Consider the following 15,839-nt stretch of genomic DNA (forward strand, 5'->3'; position numbering starts at 1 on the left):
AGCCACTGGATGAGATCAGCAAACTAATTTGAATGAAGTTCGTTTAATTGTGAGTTTGCATTTGATATTTAGCAATCCTGGCAAGACATCAAAATTTGCGATGCTTCATATTACTGACCTTGGCAAAGAAAGCACTGTGCAGAAAAGCAGCCATAGAATTTCAATGTATTTAGAATGGTCATAGCCTACCTGAATTACTCCCATTGCCCACTGCTCAGTTGTGCAAGTCATACTGTAGGTTTAATCAGATTGAAGAACATTTTAGCACTTAGAATGAAACAATGTCAAATAATTATTGTCTTATTCTCAAGTTATGTCTTATGCTCACTATTCAAACATCTGATTTGTTGAAATTTTTACTTTGCAGCTTTCAAACTCTGTACATTTTCCGTTCCTGCAACAAGCTATTAATACAGAGCCACTGTATGTTTCTTGATTGTTTTTCAGTAAAATCTTCTTTGAGGTTTATTTTGGTACATAGTGTTACAATAGTCAGCAGCAGTGTCACCCCTTTCGAATACAGTAGCATTTTGTACCTTATAATAAAATACTGTATAAGATTATAATTTTCCATTTACTTACATTTTATATATATAAAAAAACTTTCACTCTTGTTCTGTGTTCAGTAACATCCGGTATTACATTTCACAGATCATTTAGAAACTGTGTCATAATAACTCCACACTGCAAGCTGTTTTGTTGTCACAGTTTAAAGATTCTATCCAAAAACTGTTGCAACAAAACTGCTATAATTTATAAATGCACATCAAAGGCCCACTTAGTCTTGTTTTAAATTTGACTCTTTGTATTATTGTAGTCTTATTTCTTTGAAATATTTTTACTGCAGTCAATTAATATTAAGTCCCACTTTGCAACACTATATTTTGCAAATGACAACAGAATTTCCAGTTACATTTGTTAATATTGATTCTGGGTATCTATTAAAGCAGCTATCCAATCGTAATATACAACAATGTAATATCTAACAACATCCGTGTTGAGTTGTCTAAGCCGTAGCATAGGTCATGTCACATTCAAGAACATTTAGAACTTTAAATGATCTGTTGAAATTCAGCTTCACTGAAATTTTAAATGTTTCTTTAATGTGAGTGTGTACACCTGAGGAAGAGCTGTCCACTGTCTAATGGGATATTGGTCTTGTAAGCCTGGCTTCATAATATTCAGAAAAGTAATTATGTGATCCTGAAAACCAATACCTGTAGTGTTACAGTGATCATAATTTACAAAGTAGTCATATCACATGCATCATCATTCTTTTTAAGACTTTTTGAAATGTTTTTATGGATGAGTTTCCAACGATAGGCGCTTCGGTTTTTTCTTGGGTGGGTTACGTTTTCTTTCTCCTCATTTTCAGACTTCTTTCTCGCCTTTTGGTAGTCACTTCTTTCTTCAACCCTTGAAAAGAAAAGGGAGTAATCTACATTTAGTTACAGATTGCAAAAGAGGAAGTACCCAACATTTTTCAGATCCTTTCTACCTGGCATAGTTGGAATTCAGGACTCCAAAATTTATGCAATGCCTTTAAGAATTTGTATTAGAATGCTTACGTCCCGTGTGACATTTTCCATTCATAATAAATATTGATAATTTCTGACCCCGTCAGGGAAAACTCTGCTTTTCCAGGTATGGCGTTACACTTGAGGAAGAGGTAATAGTTCTCCCAGTGTTACCTCCAATAAGCCACAAAAATCATTGAACTACAGAAAGGTTACAACGTAGGGGGCCATTCAGTCCTTCTTGTCCATGTCAGCCCAAGGGCACTCAAGTGCTCTTTCTAATTTCACCTTCCCAGGCCATAGCTGGCTTTTCAGACATTTTTGTTAAATGTCCTCTTCCTCTGTGCAGATATAGACATTACACTTCTTTTGATGTAGCACAAGTTATAACTCAATAGTCAAGAGGCAGGAACAGGAGTATAAAATGTGGCTCCACAGAGCCTGCTCCAACATTAAGTAGCACGGTTGATCTTGGTTTTCAATTGCACTTTCCCGCCTGCTGTCCATTTATCTCAATTCCTTGAAAGACCATCTCATGATAAAAATTATAAGTCCAGAACAAGGATGAAAATGGGAGAGTTTCAGATCCGTTCTTTTGGCAAGTCCAAATGTGGTATCTTATGCACTTATACTGAAAACTGATATCCACCTGGACGGGGAGTGGGCGGGGCTTAAAGCTGGCTGATAGCAGCAGAGGGCGCAATTGCGCGTGTGTAGGTCACTTCTCTCAGTGCAGCAGAGAGACCTCTCACACAGCCTGTGCTGCTTTCAGCTGGCACCATGGCCTAAACCTGGCACCGCCATCCTGTGCTACTTTGGTGCCCCTTGGCTGATCATTGGCCTTCCCCCATCGGGCTGATTGACCCCCACGACACCCACCCACCTAGAGGAATGACCCCTGCCCCCACCCCACTCCCCCCATGCCAGACTGATCGACCCCCATCTCACTCCCAACCAGACTGACTGACCCCCATTCCCTCACCCACTTGGCCAGACCAAGCGATTACTGCAGTCCCCCATTGAATGGTATGTAGAGTGGCAGCATGCCCCCCTCACTGATAGCATCTGCAAAGTGCACAGCGATTCCCTCCTATTTTCCCCCATTTGGCCCTCCTGAAGTCTCACCCTGCCCTCCAATAGGTCTCACCCACTCAGGCCCTGCCCCTTGACATGGCCTGGTGGGCAGACCAAGGGTGCTATGCTGGCACTGCCATGGTGCTAGTCTGGCACTGCACAAAGGGCACCACCCTCTTGCACCAACCGCCAGGGGTGGGGAGGGCTTGCTAATTTCTTTCAAATCAACATTACAATAAATTCAAATAATAAGGCAAGAAATCAGGCGAGAACCTGATTTCTGGGCTCTCTAGCAATCTTACCAGCTCACCTCACCTGTCAGCCGATGGGGTGCAATGCTAAGATTAGCCCCCCATAGATTTGTCTATCTTAGATTCACAACTCTTTAAATAAAGAATTTTCTTCTCATCTTTGTCTTAAATGGTTGGCCCCTTAGCTCTCAAGCCTTTCATTTGTATTTAGAAAGTTTACCAGTTTGTTATAGGATGCAGTTTACCAGTTTGTTATAGATTGGAAAACGGCTATTGTTACGCCGTTGTTTAAGAAGGGTGGCAGGCAAAAGGCGGGGAATTATACGCCGTCTGTTGTAGGAAAAATGTTAGAATCCATGATCGAGGAGAAAATAGCGAGGCATCTTGAGGAGAATTGTTTGATAGAGAGACGCAGCATGGTTTCGTTAAGGGGAAGTCGTGTCTGACGAATTTATTGGAGTTCTATGAGGATGTGTCTAGGGCGGTGGATAGAGGAGAGCCAGTGGATGTGGTGTTTCTTGATTTTCAGAAGGCGTTTGACAAGGTGCCTCACAAGAGGTTATTGCAGAAGGTCAGGGGGCATGGAGTTGGGGGTAGGGTGTTAGCGTGGATAGAGGATTGGCTGTCAAATAGGAGGCAGAGAGTGGGGGTCAATGGGTGCTATTCGGATTGGTGGTTGGTGACTAGTGGGGTGCCCCAGGGATCGGTGCTGGGGCCTCAGCTATTCACCATTTATATAGATGATCTGGAGGAGGGAACCGAGTGTATGGTGTCGAAATTTGCTGATGACACCAAGATTGGTGGAACAGCAAATTGTGCGGAGGGTGTGGAGAGTCTGCAGAAGGATCTAGATAGGCTGGGCGAATGGGCCAGGAACTGGCAAATAGAATTTAATGTTGGCAAATGTGAGGTTATCCACTTTGGTAGGAATAATGGTAGGAAGGACTATTACTTACATGGCGAAAAACTGCAGCATGCAACGGTGCAGAGGGACCTCGGGGTCCTTGTTCATGAGTCGCAAAAACCCAGCCTGCAGGTGCAGCAGGTGGTCAGGAAGGCGAATGGGATGCTGGCCTTCATAGCGAGGGGGATTGAATATAAAAGTAGGGAGGTCTTGCTGCAGCTGTACAGGGCATTGGTGAGGCCGCAGCTGGAGTACTGTGTGCAGTTTTGGTCGCCGCATTTACGCAAGGATATTTTGGCCTTGGAGGGAGTGCAGAGGAGGTTTACTAGGCTGATTCCGGAGTTGAGGGGGTTGAATTATGAGGAGAGGCTGAATAAACTAGGCTTGTACTCGTTAGAGTTTAGAAGAACGAGGGGAGATCTCATTGAGACGTATAAGATGTTGAATGGGATGGATAGGATAGAAGTGGAGAGACTCTTCCTGCTCAGAAAGGACAGTAGGACTAGAGGGCACAGCCTCAGGATAAAGGGGGGGGCAGTTTAGAACGGAGTTGAGGAGGAACTTCTTCACTCAAAGGGTGGTGAATCTCTGGAATTCTCTGCCCGTTGAAGTGGTGGAGGCTGCCTCGCTCAATATTTTTAAGACGCGGGTTGATAGGTTTTTGATAGGCAAGGGGATTAAGGGTTATGGGGAGAGGGCGGGAATGTGGAACTGAGCCACGACAGATCAGCCATGGTCTTATTGAATGGCGGGGCAGGCTCGAGGGGCTAGATGGCCTACTCCTGCTCCTATTTCTTACGTTCTTATGTTTTCTTATGTTCTTATGCCAGAGGAATTATTTCAATGTAGCTGTGTTCCAATTGTAATAACTCAATTTCACAGCAAAATGACAATTTCTATAACCAAACCATAACTGAAACTCACATCCTTATTGAGAGACAGCCATACCACATGACTAATAATTATCCTTTCATCACGCTGGAAATCTGATGTTCCTGTCTATTGCAAAAGGCAACAAAACTATTCTGTCAAGTCATTATATTCATGCTAAAACCATAGTTAAACTGGACTTAGCTTACAACTTTTTCCTTGACATCACAAGGAATTTTCTCATTCCTATTGCCCATTCTTCATTTTCTCATTCTTGCTCTTTTACTATCCACCATCTCCTTTTCCCTCTCCGATTGTTTCTCAGAATCTCCCTCAAAATTGCCTCACACTATTTTCCTCACATTCCCTTAACATTCTCTTTCCACCTGCCCCCTTACATCATTACTCTTCTCATTTCTTTATCAGTTAATATTTCTTTCCCCATTCTAATCAATTTTCTCTTTCTCTTTCCCTTTCTCTGTTTTTCTCATTGCCATCTCTGGCCTAATTCTTTTCTAGATCTCTCTCCACCTTTATCCCATTCTCTTTGTGATTGCCTCCCTCAATCACTGTATCATTCAGTTACCAATTAGCCAGGAAGGAAGAGTTACAAATTAGCCAGGAAGGAGCTAAAGAGAGAGTTAAGAAGAGCTAGAAGAGGACATCAGAAGACTTTGGCGGGTAGGATCAAGGAGAACCCTAAAGCTTTCTATAGGTATGTCAAGAATAAAAGATTGGTTAGGGCAAGATTAGGGCCAGTCAGGGACAGTAGTGGGAAGTTGTGCGTGGAGCCTGAAGAGATAGGAGAGGCACTAAATGAATATTTTTCGTCAGTATCCACGCAGGAAAAAGTCAATGTAGTCGAGGAGAATACTGAAATACAGGCTTTTAGACTAGATGGGATTGAGGTACATAAGGAGGAGGTGTTAGCAATTCTTGAGAATATGAAAATAGGTAAGTCCCCTGGGCCAGATGGGATTTCTCCTAGGATTCTATGGAAGGCTAGGGAGGAGATTGCAGAGCCTTTGGCTTTGATCTTCATGTCATCATTGGCTACAGGTATAGTGCCGGAAGAATGGAGGATGGCAAATGTCCCCTTGTTTAAGGGGAGTAGAGACCATTCTGGGAATTATAGACCGGTGAGCCTTACTTCTGTTGTGGGCAAAGTTTTGGAAAGAATTATAAGAGATAGGATTTATAATCATCTAGAGAGAAATAAATTGATTAGGGATGGTCAACACGGTTTTGTGAAGGGTAGGTCGTGCCTCACAAACCTTATTGAGTTCTTTGAGAAGGTGACCAAAGAGATGGATAAGGGTAAAGCAGGTGACGTGGTGTATATGGATTTTAGAAAAGCACTTGATAAGGTTCCCCATGGTAGGCTACTGCAGAAAATACAGATGCATGGAATTGAGGGTGATTTAGCAGTTTGGATCAGGAATTTGGCTAGCTGATAGAAGACAAAGGGTGGTGGTTGATGGGAAATATTCAACCTGGAGTTCAGTTACTAGTGGTGTACTGCAGGATCTTTTTGGGGCCATTGCTGTTTGTCATTTTTATAAATGACCTAGATGAGGGTGTAGAAGGATGGGTTAGTAAATTTGCTGACGATACTAAAGTCGGAGGAGTTGTAGACAGTGAGGATGGATGTTACACTTTGCAGAGGGACATAGATAAGCTGCAGAGCTGGGCTGAGAGGTGGCAAATGGAGTTTAATGCGGAAAAGTGTGAGGTGAATCACTTTGCAAAGAGTAACAGGGGTACAGAATATAGGGCTAACGGAAGGACTCTTCGTAGTGTCGACGAGCAGAGGGATCTCGGTGTACATGTGCATAGATCCCTGAAAGTTGGCACCCAGGTTGATAAGGTTGTTAAGAAGGCGTACAGTGTGTTAGCTTCTACTGGTAGAGGGACTGAATTTGAGCCGAGAGATCATATTGCAACTGTACAAAACTCTGGTGCGGCTGCACTTGGAATATTGCACAGAGTACTGGTCGCCGCATTATAAGAAACGTGTGGGAGCACTGGAAAGGGTACAGAGGAGGTTTACTGGGATGTTGCCTGGTATGGTGGGAAGGTCTTATGAGGAAAGCCTGAGGGACTTGAGGTTGTTTTTGTTAAAGAGAAGAAGGTTAAGAGGTGACCTAGTTGAGGCATACAAGATGATCAGAGGGTTAGGTAGGATGGACAGTGAGAGCCTTTTTCCTCGGATGGTGATGGCTGACATGAGGGGACATAGCTTTAAATTGAGGGGTGATAATTATCGGACGGATGTCAGAGGTAGGTTCTTTACTCAGAGGGTAGTAAGGGCATGGAATGCCCTATCTGCAGCAGTTGTGGACTCGCCAACTTTAAGGGCATTCAAATGGTCAGTGGATAGGCATATGGATAACATTGGAATAGTTTAGGTTAGAGGGTCATTAGATTCATTCCACTGGTCGGCACAACATCGAGGGCTAAAGGGTCTGTACTGCGCTGTAATGTTCTATGTACCAAAGAACAAAGAAAATTACAGGACAGGAACAAGCCCTTTGGCCCTCCAAGCCTGCACCAACCATGGTGCCCGACTGAACTAAAACCCCCTACCTTCTGTGGACTGTATCCCTCTTTTCCCGCCCTACTCATGCATTTGTCCAGATGCCCCTTAAAACTCACTATTGTATCTGCTTCCACTACCTCCCCTGGCAACGAGTTCCAGGCACCCACTACCCTCTGTGTAAAAAACTTGCCTTTAAACCTTGCCCCTCGCACCTTAAAACTATGCCCCCTAGTAACTGACTCTTCCACCCTGGGAAAAAGCTTCTGACTATCCACTCTGTCCATGCCTCTCATAATCTTGTGGACTTCTATCAGGTCTGCCCTCAACTTCTGTTGCTCCAGCAAAACCACCTATACTTTATACAGATGCAAACTCATGGGTCTATTTTCCATGTAGTTTTTCACAACTCTTAACGTATGTAATGTTATCTTGGGGGAAAAGGGGGGAATGTTGCAATATCAGAAAGAGAATATGTAAATGGTGTACACGACGAGAGATCAGGATTTGAAGCAGTCAAATGGAGAGGGTAAAGCTGTTGCTGTAATAGTGGCTGCTGAATCCATAGCACAGACCTGTCCAATCCGCTATCCTATAATTTTACATATTAGATGTATCCTTCAAATAATTCAGTGGTGGGAATCAGAAGATCCTGCTGCCAGCAAATGGCACAGTGCCTCCCGCCATGAGAACCATCTTGGGGAGGGCAAAGATCCCCCCAAAGTATTCTTATGTTTCCTCACAACAGGTAGCGTTCTAGCGAAGCTGCATTATACCCACTCTAAAGCTTCCTTCTATCTTCTAAAGTCCAATGCAACACACGATATTCTAACTCTACGAGTTTTATAAAGGCTTATTGTTATATTCTGTATTGTTATACACTGTACACCTTGCGATAAAACACAAAAAAATCTAGTAGCTTTTTTTTTACAGCCTTATCAACCTGAGGTGCTGCCTTTAATATTCTGTGAGCCGTTACTTACAACTTGTTCTCCTCTTCCAAGTCATTGTGCCTAGTGTCACTCAGAGTATAAACACTGTTGTCATGTTTATCCAAAGTGCATCATTTCACATTTATAAATACTACATTCTACCTTACACATTTTAAGCACATTCCTTCCATTTTATCAAAATCCCGGCAGCTTCCTTTCATCTTCTAAAAATATACATCAATGTCCATTTTGGTATCATCTGCAAATTACAACCTTGTTCCCCCTGGGCCTCTTCCAAGTCATTGATATACATAGTGAGCAGATAATGGTCCAGAACTCTGGCTCTATGAGACATGCTACAACACGCTTCAAGCAGATTGAAGAGCTGCTCTTAACTCTTACTCTCTTAACTGTATTTTAAAGAAAACCTTGCTTTTTCATAGCACATTCCATGAATATAGGACACCCTGTGTGGTTTACAGCCATTCTGCATCCTGTTGTGATGTTGGGAACACAAAAGTCAATTTTTATATTGCAAACAGCAACATGATAGTAACTAAGTAATTTGTTTTTTTGGTGATGTTGAGTGAAGGATCAATGTTGGCCAGGATAGCAGGGATAAAGCCCCTGATCTTCTCTGAATTAATGCCAGTGGATCTTTTATGTTCTTTTGAAATAGTGGACAGTGTCTCAATCTAATATCTCATCTAAAAGACAGCACTCTGACAATGCAATGCTCACTCAGTAATTCACTTGAGTGTGCATCTGACTTTGAGATCAAGCCTTTGGGATGAGACTTGAACACAAAGGCTGGAATTTTCTGCCGGATTCTTTGGATCAGTAGCAGTGATCAGCGATTTGGTTGAATCCCAAATTCTCTGTTCTCACTTGCAGTGGCGCAAGAATGTTTGGAGAATTTTAGCCAACACTTTGACTCAGAGGCCAGAAACCAACTGACATGGTTATCATAGCTGATACAAATTCTGGGTCAGAAACATGCCTGCTGAAGCAGAGTACAGGCCTAGAATATTTTAAAATGTATTTATTAGTGTCACAAGTAAGGTTACATTAACACTGCCATGAAGTTACTGTGAAAATGTCCTAATCGCCACATTCTGGCACCTGTTTGGGGACACTGAGGGAGAATTTAGCATGGCCAATGCACCTAACTAGCACATCTTTCAGACTGTGGGAGGCATCTGGAGGAAACTCACAGACATGGGGAGAACGTGTAAACTCCACACTGACAGTGACTCAAGCTGGGAATTGAACCTGGACCTGAGTATTGTTATAACCTTGTGGCCCAGTTTGCCACTCAATTCTCTAAGAACACACAAAGTATATCTTATTAGTTGATCTCCTGGGCAACGTGGGTAAGGGAGTCAAGATCAATTTGAGCTTGCAGGCGAAAGGAGCATGGCACATGTGCATCCTGTAACAATTATTATAAGTGGCCATATATTTAGAGAGGTGAGGGGAGATATTGGGGGCGGGGTTTGTGCGTGGTGACAGTGCTGTGGATGGTGGATTGCTCTCAGGAGTGGAACTTGAAGCCAGGGTGCTTTTATTTGTCCAGTGTAGAAATCCCAATCTGAGGAGGCCAGAAGTGTCATCCAGCTGTTTCCCTTACAATTTGGTTGTCATCTGAGGGGATGACTGATCTTTCCTGATGCAACCTCCAGAATTCAATCCAGCTAGCCCCAGTTAAATCACTGGATTTCTGGGCTCTGTTCTGCTTCTCCTGAAAGAAACATAGATGTAAGTAATTGATTCCAATGAGACTGGATTACCATCAGACTGCTTTCCCAAAATGCAGCGCAGGTCTTGAACTCCTCCTTGGAATGTTAGGTTGTGACTCTTTGGCCGTTATTTTATCGTCCCGTCTGCCATGGGAATCAGAGCGGGCGAGCGGCAGACAATGTAAATATCTATTGACTTTAGGTGGGATTTCATGGTTCAGGACAAGTGAGGCCATAAAATCCCACCCTTTATTTGTCCCTCAGCAGCACCATTGAGAAACCATTGGGCATGCGGTCATGGCTTCCTGCTTCAACTATGTAAATAGCTTCAACCTCATGATAATGTCTGTCAAAGTAGCAAGCAAAAATCCAGCTTTGTTGGACTTCCTCCCCCTTTAACAGGGACAGCAGAGTTTCAAAGCCAAGGTGTTCTAACAAAATACAGATAGCTATAGAGGTACCGCATTGCTTTTATAATTAGTGCTTAAAAACCTTTGAGGAAAATAACGTGAAGCAGAAAATTCTGCCCTGTATAAAACAATTATAAATATACAATACACATTGTTTTTTTTAGAATGGAAATACCTCCTGTTTAGAGGTGTGAATTCTTCTGAAGAATCAGTGACGCAACTATCCAGGCAGTGGATACTGGACACGTGTCAGAGACAATCGTCACCCAACCATGAGCTACGGCCAATGGGAGTGGGGGGTGGGGGGGGGCATGTGAAGGGGTATCGAATGAGAAAATGGGAAGGTAAATAATTAAAGATATCAACCAGAGGCAGCAGTGAACTTCAGGTGGATGAATCAGTTACACCGGGAGCCAGTTTAGCAGACAGCTAATCAGACTGTATCGAGTCTATTGTTGGCTGCAGGGTCATATTATCAAGATGAAATTTAGGTGTCCAAGCTTCTAGATTTGTTCTAGAGGATCCAGGAGTTGAAGGTTAAACAATGCTGGGGGTGATCCAGGAGAAGAAATTATTGGGCAATCAAACACATGACTTTCTTTCAAGGTTTGTTAGATGGTAAAGAAAATGTTGATCAGATTGTGGGGAATCATCCAATCGGGTAGTGAAGAATCAGTCTACTTTCAAATTTGCATGGGAAAGCTTTGCACTAGGAGCAATGGCGCAATGCGTCAGTATTGAATGTGCAGTTAGAGGGAGGAGGTCATATAATAAAATCTCCAACATTATATCCAGCCAGACTGTTAATGCTGCTGCACTATAAAATAGTGATTAAAATTAAAAATTAATTCTAAATCAAATGAATAGTCAACAGGCCCAAGGTGTATGTGGAGAAGGCCAGCTGCAGCAGCCAGGACATAGGAGGAGGAAATGAATGAAAAAATGTTTTTATTATAAAAAGAGATAACATTTGAAACTTTAACCTATTTGAAGAGATAACTGGACAGCAGGAGGAAAGTTTTTGAAATTTATCAGAAGCCTAAGGAATTGGAGCTTTTGGAGTGCCATCTACTGGTAAAAGTGCAGCGAGCAGCTGTTCACTTAATGGTGATTGACGGGCCGTACAGAGGGATGACAATATATGGTGACACCCTAATAAGGAGCACACAATATACATACTGGTTGGAATTTTACTGGCCTGCCACGGAAATCGGAGCGGGTGAAGGGCAGAGCATGGGCAGGTCCATTGTGCCCAGTGAATTTAATATATTCTAGATAGATTGCAGTTCCATTCTAGAAACATCTATAGTTAACAATCAAACCCACGATTTGTGCTGCTCATTTTCAAATCCTCTTTGATTAGAGAGAACTAAAAGATTGGATTATCAACTGTTAAAATTTCACCCTGAATGATGCTTCATAAAGAAGTAAGCATTTTCTATCAACCATCATCAAAACACAGAATGAAGTATCCTACAATTTTAATTTTGATGAATTACCAATATTTCTATTTCTAACAGTTCAGTTACCAAGGGCAGGGTTTTCGCAGAGTCAGGAAGTCTCTGCAGCCCTTCAAAAATCCATATTTGTCCTCCATTTCTAATTTTTGCCAGGAGCGAAAAGGGGATGAGATGTGACTCACACATGAGGGAAACCTGAACTCAGCTGCACCATTTGGATTCATTGCTGAGTTTAAATCCCCACTTTCATCAAGCATGGGTCTTAACCTGCAGTATAGGAGACACAAATTTATGGAACAGACATAAAGGCTCATGAAGGATGGAAAAGGTTTGTAGAAATGTTGAGCTGTCAAGTTATTTAAATCTCCAACCCTTTAAAAATGGAATAAACAACCTGCCTGTGTCAACGAAAGTTGCAAAAGAAATCTGTCCTAAGAATTGCAATTGCTGTTTGTTGATATTACCCCATGGGTTATTGTTATTAATACTTGGCTGCCACAACCAACAATTATCTTAGCTGGAGAGGGGATTAAGGGTTATGGGGAGAGGGCGGGCGGGAAGGTGGAACTGAGCCACGACAGATCAGCCATGATCTTATTGAATGGCGGGGCAGGCTCGAAGGGCTAGATGGCCTACTCCTGCTCCTATTTCTTATGTTCTTATGTTCTTTTGAGGTGGGGGGTGGTGGTGGTTGTGGTGGTTGGGGCGGGGGGGGGGTTGTGGAGAGAGGGCATGGAGTAGGATGCAAGTTCACCATTTGGCGGACAAAGATTTTATTATAGGATTAGCTGTTTTTAATATGGGTTTATGAATGCAAGTCTTTTTTTAATTAGAGATGGTACTTGCGGGTTTTTAAAACATTGTGAATGGGAGATATTTTTAAACTATAATAAAGGCCGTAATACATTTTAAGACATTGATTTTATTTCATCTCAAAATGATTCCTGAAGTCTGCCTATAGTAGAAACCAGGCAAGGGCAAAGATATGCAGGTTAGGTGGGTTGGTCATGGTAGATATATGGAGCTCTGGGGATAGGGTGGGGGAGAGGATCTGGGTAAGTTACTTTGTCAGAGAGTTGGTGCAGACTTGATGGGCCAAATAGCCTCTTCTACACTGTAGGGGATCTAAAGGATGGTGGGTTAGAGCCACGTATTGGCACGAGATGCATTACATTGGATAATGGGACTATAAAAAGGTCAAAGGGATGGGCTGGCATTAAATTAGTATAGGGACAATAAAAGGCCATAGGAGATGGGAGTTGGCACGAACGGTTCACGCGATGTGGGTGACAGATGAAGGCTAGATAGAGCACTGTTCCCGAGGCAGATGCGGCAAGTTGGTGAATTTCCTGACTCCTGACTCATAAGACACACGAAGAACATGCAAACTCCACACAGTCATCCAAGACCAGAATTGAACCCAGATGCCTGGTGCTCTGAGGCAGCAGTGCTAATCACTATGCCACCATGCTTGAACTCATACCAGTAAGATTAGTCTGGACAAAGTGATACTCCTGGAGTGATTTAATTACCTCCAATTACCTCCTTTGACCTCTGGGTTAATGCAGCAAGACTTGCACCTCCAGAAAGTTTGATCCGAGAGTCATTAAGACTGGTGAAACCTTGCCGTCTTACGATGTTGAGAGTGACCACCGCAGCTAGCTGCTTTGACTTGGTTCTGTTTTCTATATTATATCCACTAGCTCTAAGAGCTACAGCTATCTTAAAAGTTTGAATCATTCCTGAGTGCATTATACTGCAATGATACTACATTTCCCACATATTTTTCATTTGTCCATAATAAAATCCTGGCCATCATTTGCACAGAGAATTCCATTTTTGTGGACCTCAACCATATGCAATTTAATCACTATCCATCAGTTATATCAGATATATCACATAAATCTTCTGATGACACCTTCTTCATCATAAATGCACTGCACCAAAGTCAATTTAGTATCACCTTTACCTCTGATGATCTAATGTCTTAGCAGCACTACGTGCCCTGGATTCCCCCTTTTGAATCAGCATGGATGGCACCTATAACATTTCATTCCCTCTGTGATCTGCTGGGCTGTGCTGAACAGACACATGTAATGCTGATGGATAACGTGAAGTGGTGAGCAGTCTGCTATTCGACTGGTCCGAGATCTCTTCTCCCACGTCCCCTCATTAGGCACTCATTAGGTTGAAAAGTGATTGGCTGACTCACCTATCTACCCTGGGGTTTTGTGCCATTGTTCACACAACTTTAAAAAAAATCATCCAGAGCCATTTCCAGAAAATGATTTGTTAAAATAAATTTGCATTTTTCATCGTAAGGCATCGCAAGTTCACCCCAACCACGATTTTAAGGATAGCTCCCAGCTTTCTGTAAATTTTATGTTAATGTCAAGAAATGTCTGGCATCAAACCAAAAACAAGAAGTATCATTCTTTACAAGATTATAATCTGCACTGTAAATTTATAGAATCATAGAATCCTACAGTGCAGAAGGAGGCCATTCAGCCCATCAAGTCTACACCAACCACAATCCCACCCAAGACCTATTCCGTAACCTCATGTATTTACCCTAGCTAGTCCCTCTGAGACTAAGGGGCAATTTAGCATGGCCAATCCACCTAACCCATATATCTTTGGACTGTGGGAGGAAACCGGAGCACCCAGAAGAAACCCACGCAGACACGGGGAGAATGTGCAAACTCTGCACAGACACCCAAGGCGGGAATTGAACCTGGGTCCCTGGTGCTGAGAGGCAGCAGTGCTCACCGTTGTGCCACCAAAAATATAGTAATCATTTTGCTGTTGATATCAGTCCTAATGCCAAACATTACATGCTTTCTGCACGTTCTCTAGTTTAATAATATCCTTTCTATAATAGGATGGCCAGAACTGTACACAGTAGTCCAAGTACAGCCTTACCAATGTCTTGTACAATTTCAACAAGACATCCCAACTCCTGTATTCAATGTTCTGACCAATGAAACCGAGCATATTGAATGCCTTCTTCATGTTGCTGGACTTTGTGTGTTTTCTAATATCTTCTGCTTTTAATTAAATTTCATAATTATTCTGAAAAATTATGGGCTGAACCAACTGGATCCTAACTCACCTGTTTTGTATGTGTTAAGCCATTCTCTTCGGATTCAGGAACAGAAAAATAGTCCTCCCCTGAGTTTCCTTGGGCTAGCATTTTCAAACTATTGTGCTTAGTCTAAAGCTTATAGCAAAATTTACTTACAGGTAAGATAATTTCCCATAGAATTCATAGAATCCCTACAGTACAGAAGGAAGCCATTTGGTCCATCAAGTCTGTACCGAACACAATCCCACCCAGGCCCTACTCCCGTAACACTCATTTACCCTCATTTTTCGTAGGAACAGGAATACTGAGAAGTAAACTGATGGTACACCACATAACAAATTAAACCACAAACTGCAGTTTAAGCACTCTTACTTGAAAGTAAAACTGATTCTTCTCAATGATCAAGAAATGAATGCATTAGTTATTTTAAAATACAAGTCGCTAAGGTGTGAACAGCTATTTCCAACTATCTGATTGTACAATTTTTAAAAAAATCCTGACTGCATCGGATGCCATCCTTAATGTTTGATTTTCAAATAAAGTGTCCTTTTTTTCCTTATAACCAAACTATTGTATCCTGGCTGACATGTAGGACAGAGTTTTCCTGTCCCGCTCACCATGGGAATTGTAGCGGGTGAGGGCAGACCATGCGAAGGTCTGTTGACCTCCGACAGGATTTTTCAGCCTTGGGACAAGCGTGGCTGGAAAATCCCACCTGTAATCTCGACAATCTAGTTGTTTTCACATAGAGACTTCAGGAGTTAAACTTGCAGCTCTGACAGGACTGGGGAATTTATCAGATCAGCTGCATTTGTACATCCCACCTGATTCTCCTTTCCACTTGATTCTTCTTCCCATTGTCCCTTGGTTAAAAATTCAAAAGATAACACCAATCCAAAAGCAATTTTAATTTGCACCACTGATCTAAAGCCATAATAGAGATTAAAGCAAATTTCCCCATTGAATGCATGATTAAGCTTTGCTTCCATCACTGAGATGTTATTTGTTTGTTTGGTTATGCAGAGTAGCAGCAATGAGAATATTACAGAGTTAGCCTTCAG

At 42.3% G+C, this 15,839-nt stretch overlaps 1 protein-coding gene across 1 annotated transcript in view; it reads right to left on the reverse strand.

The window, feature by feature from the left end:
• Window positions 1–550: 550 nt before the first annotated feature.
• Window positions 551–15,839, reverse strand: part of LOC145341471 (transient receptor potential cation channel subfamily V member 6-like) — a 130,738-nt gene continuing 115,449 nt past the window's right edge. Inside the window, exon 15 of the mRNA XM_080186437.1 lies at window positions 551–1,416. Coding sequence (XP_080042563.1) covers window positions 1,242–1,416 — 175 coding nt within the window. The 3' untranslated portion in view covers window positions 551–1,241. The remainder of the gene's footprint in view (window positions 1,417–15,839) is intronic.

Source organism: Carcharhinus amblyrhynchos, chromosome 3 (assembly GCF_965287045.1).
Source record: "Carcharhinus amblyrhynchos chromosome 3, sCarAmb.v2.hapA, whole genome shotgun sequence".
Classification (NCBI taxonomy): domain Eukaryota; kingdom Metazoa; phylum Chordata; class Chondrichthyes; order Carcharhiniformes; family Carcharhinidae; genus Carcharhinus; species Carcharhinus amblyrhynchos.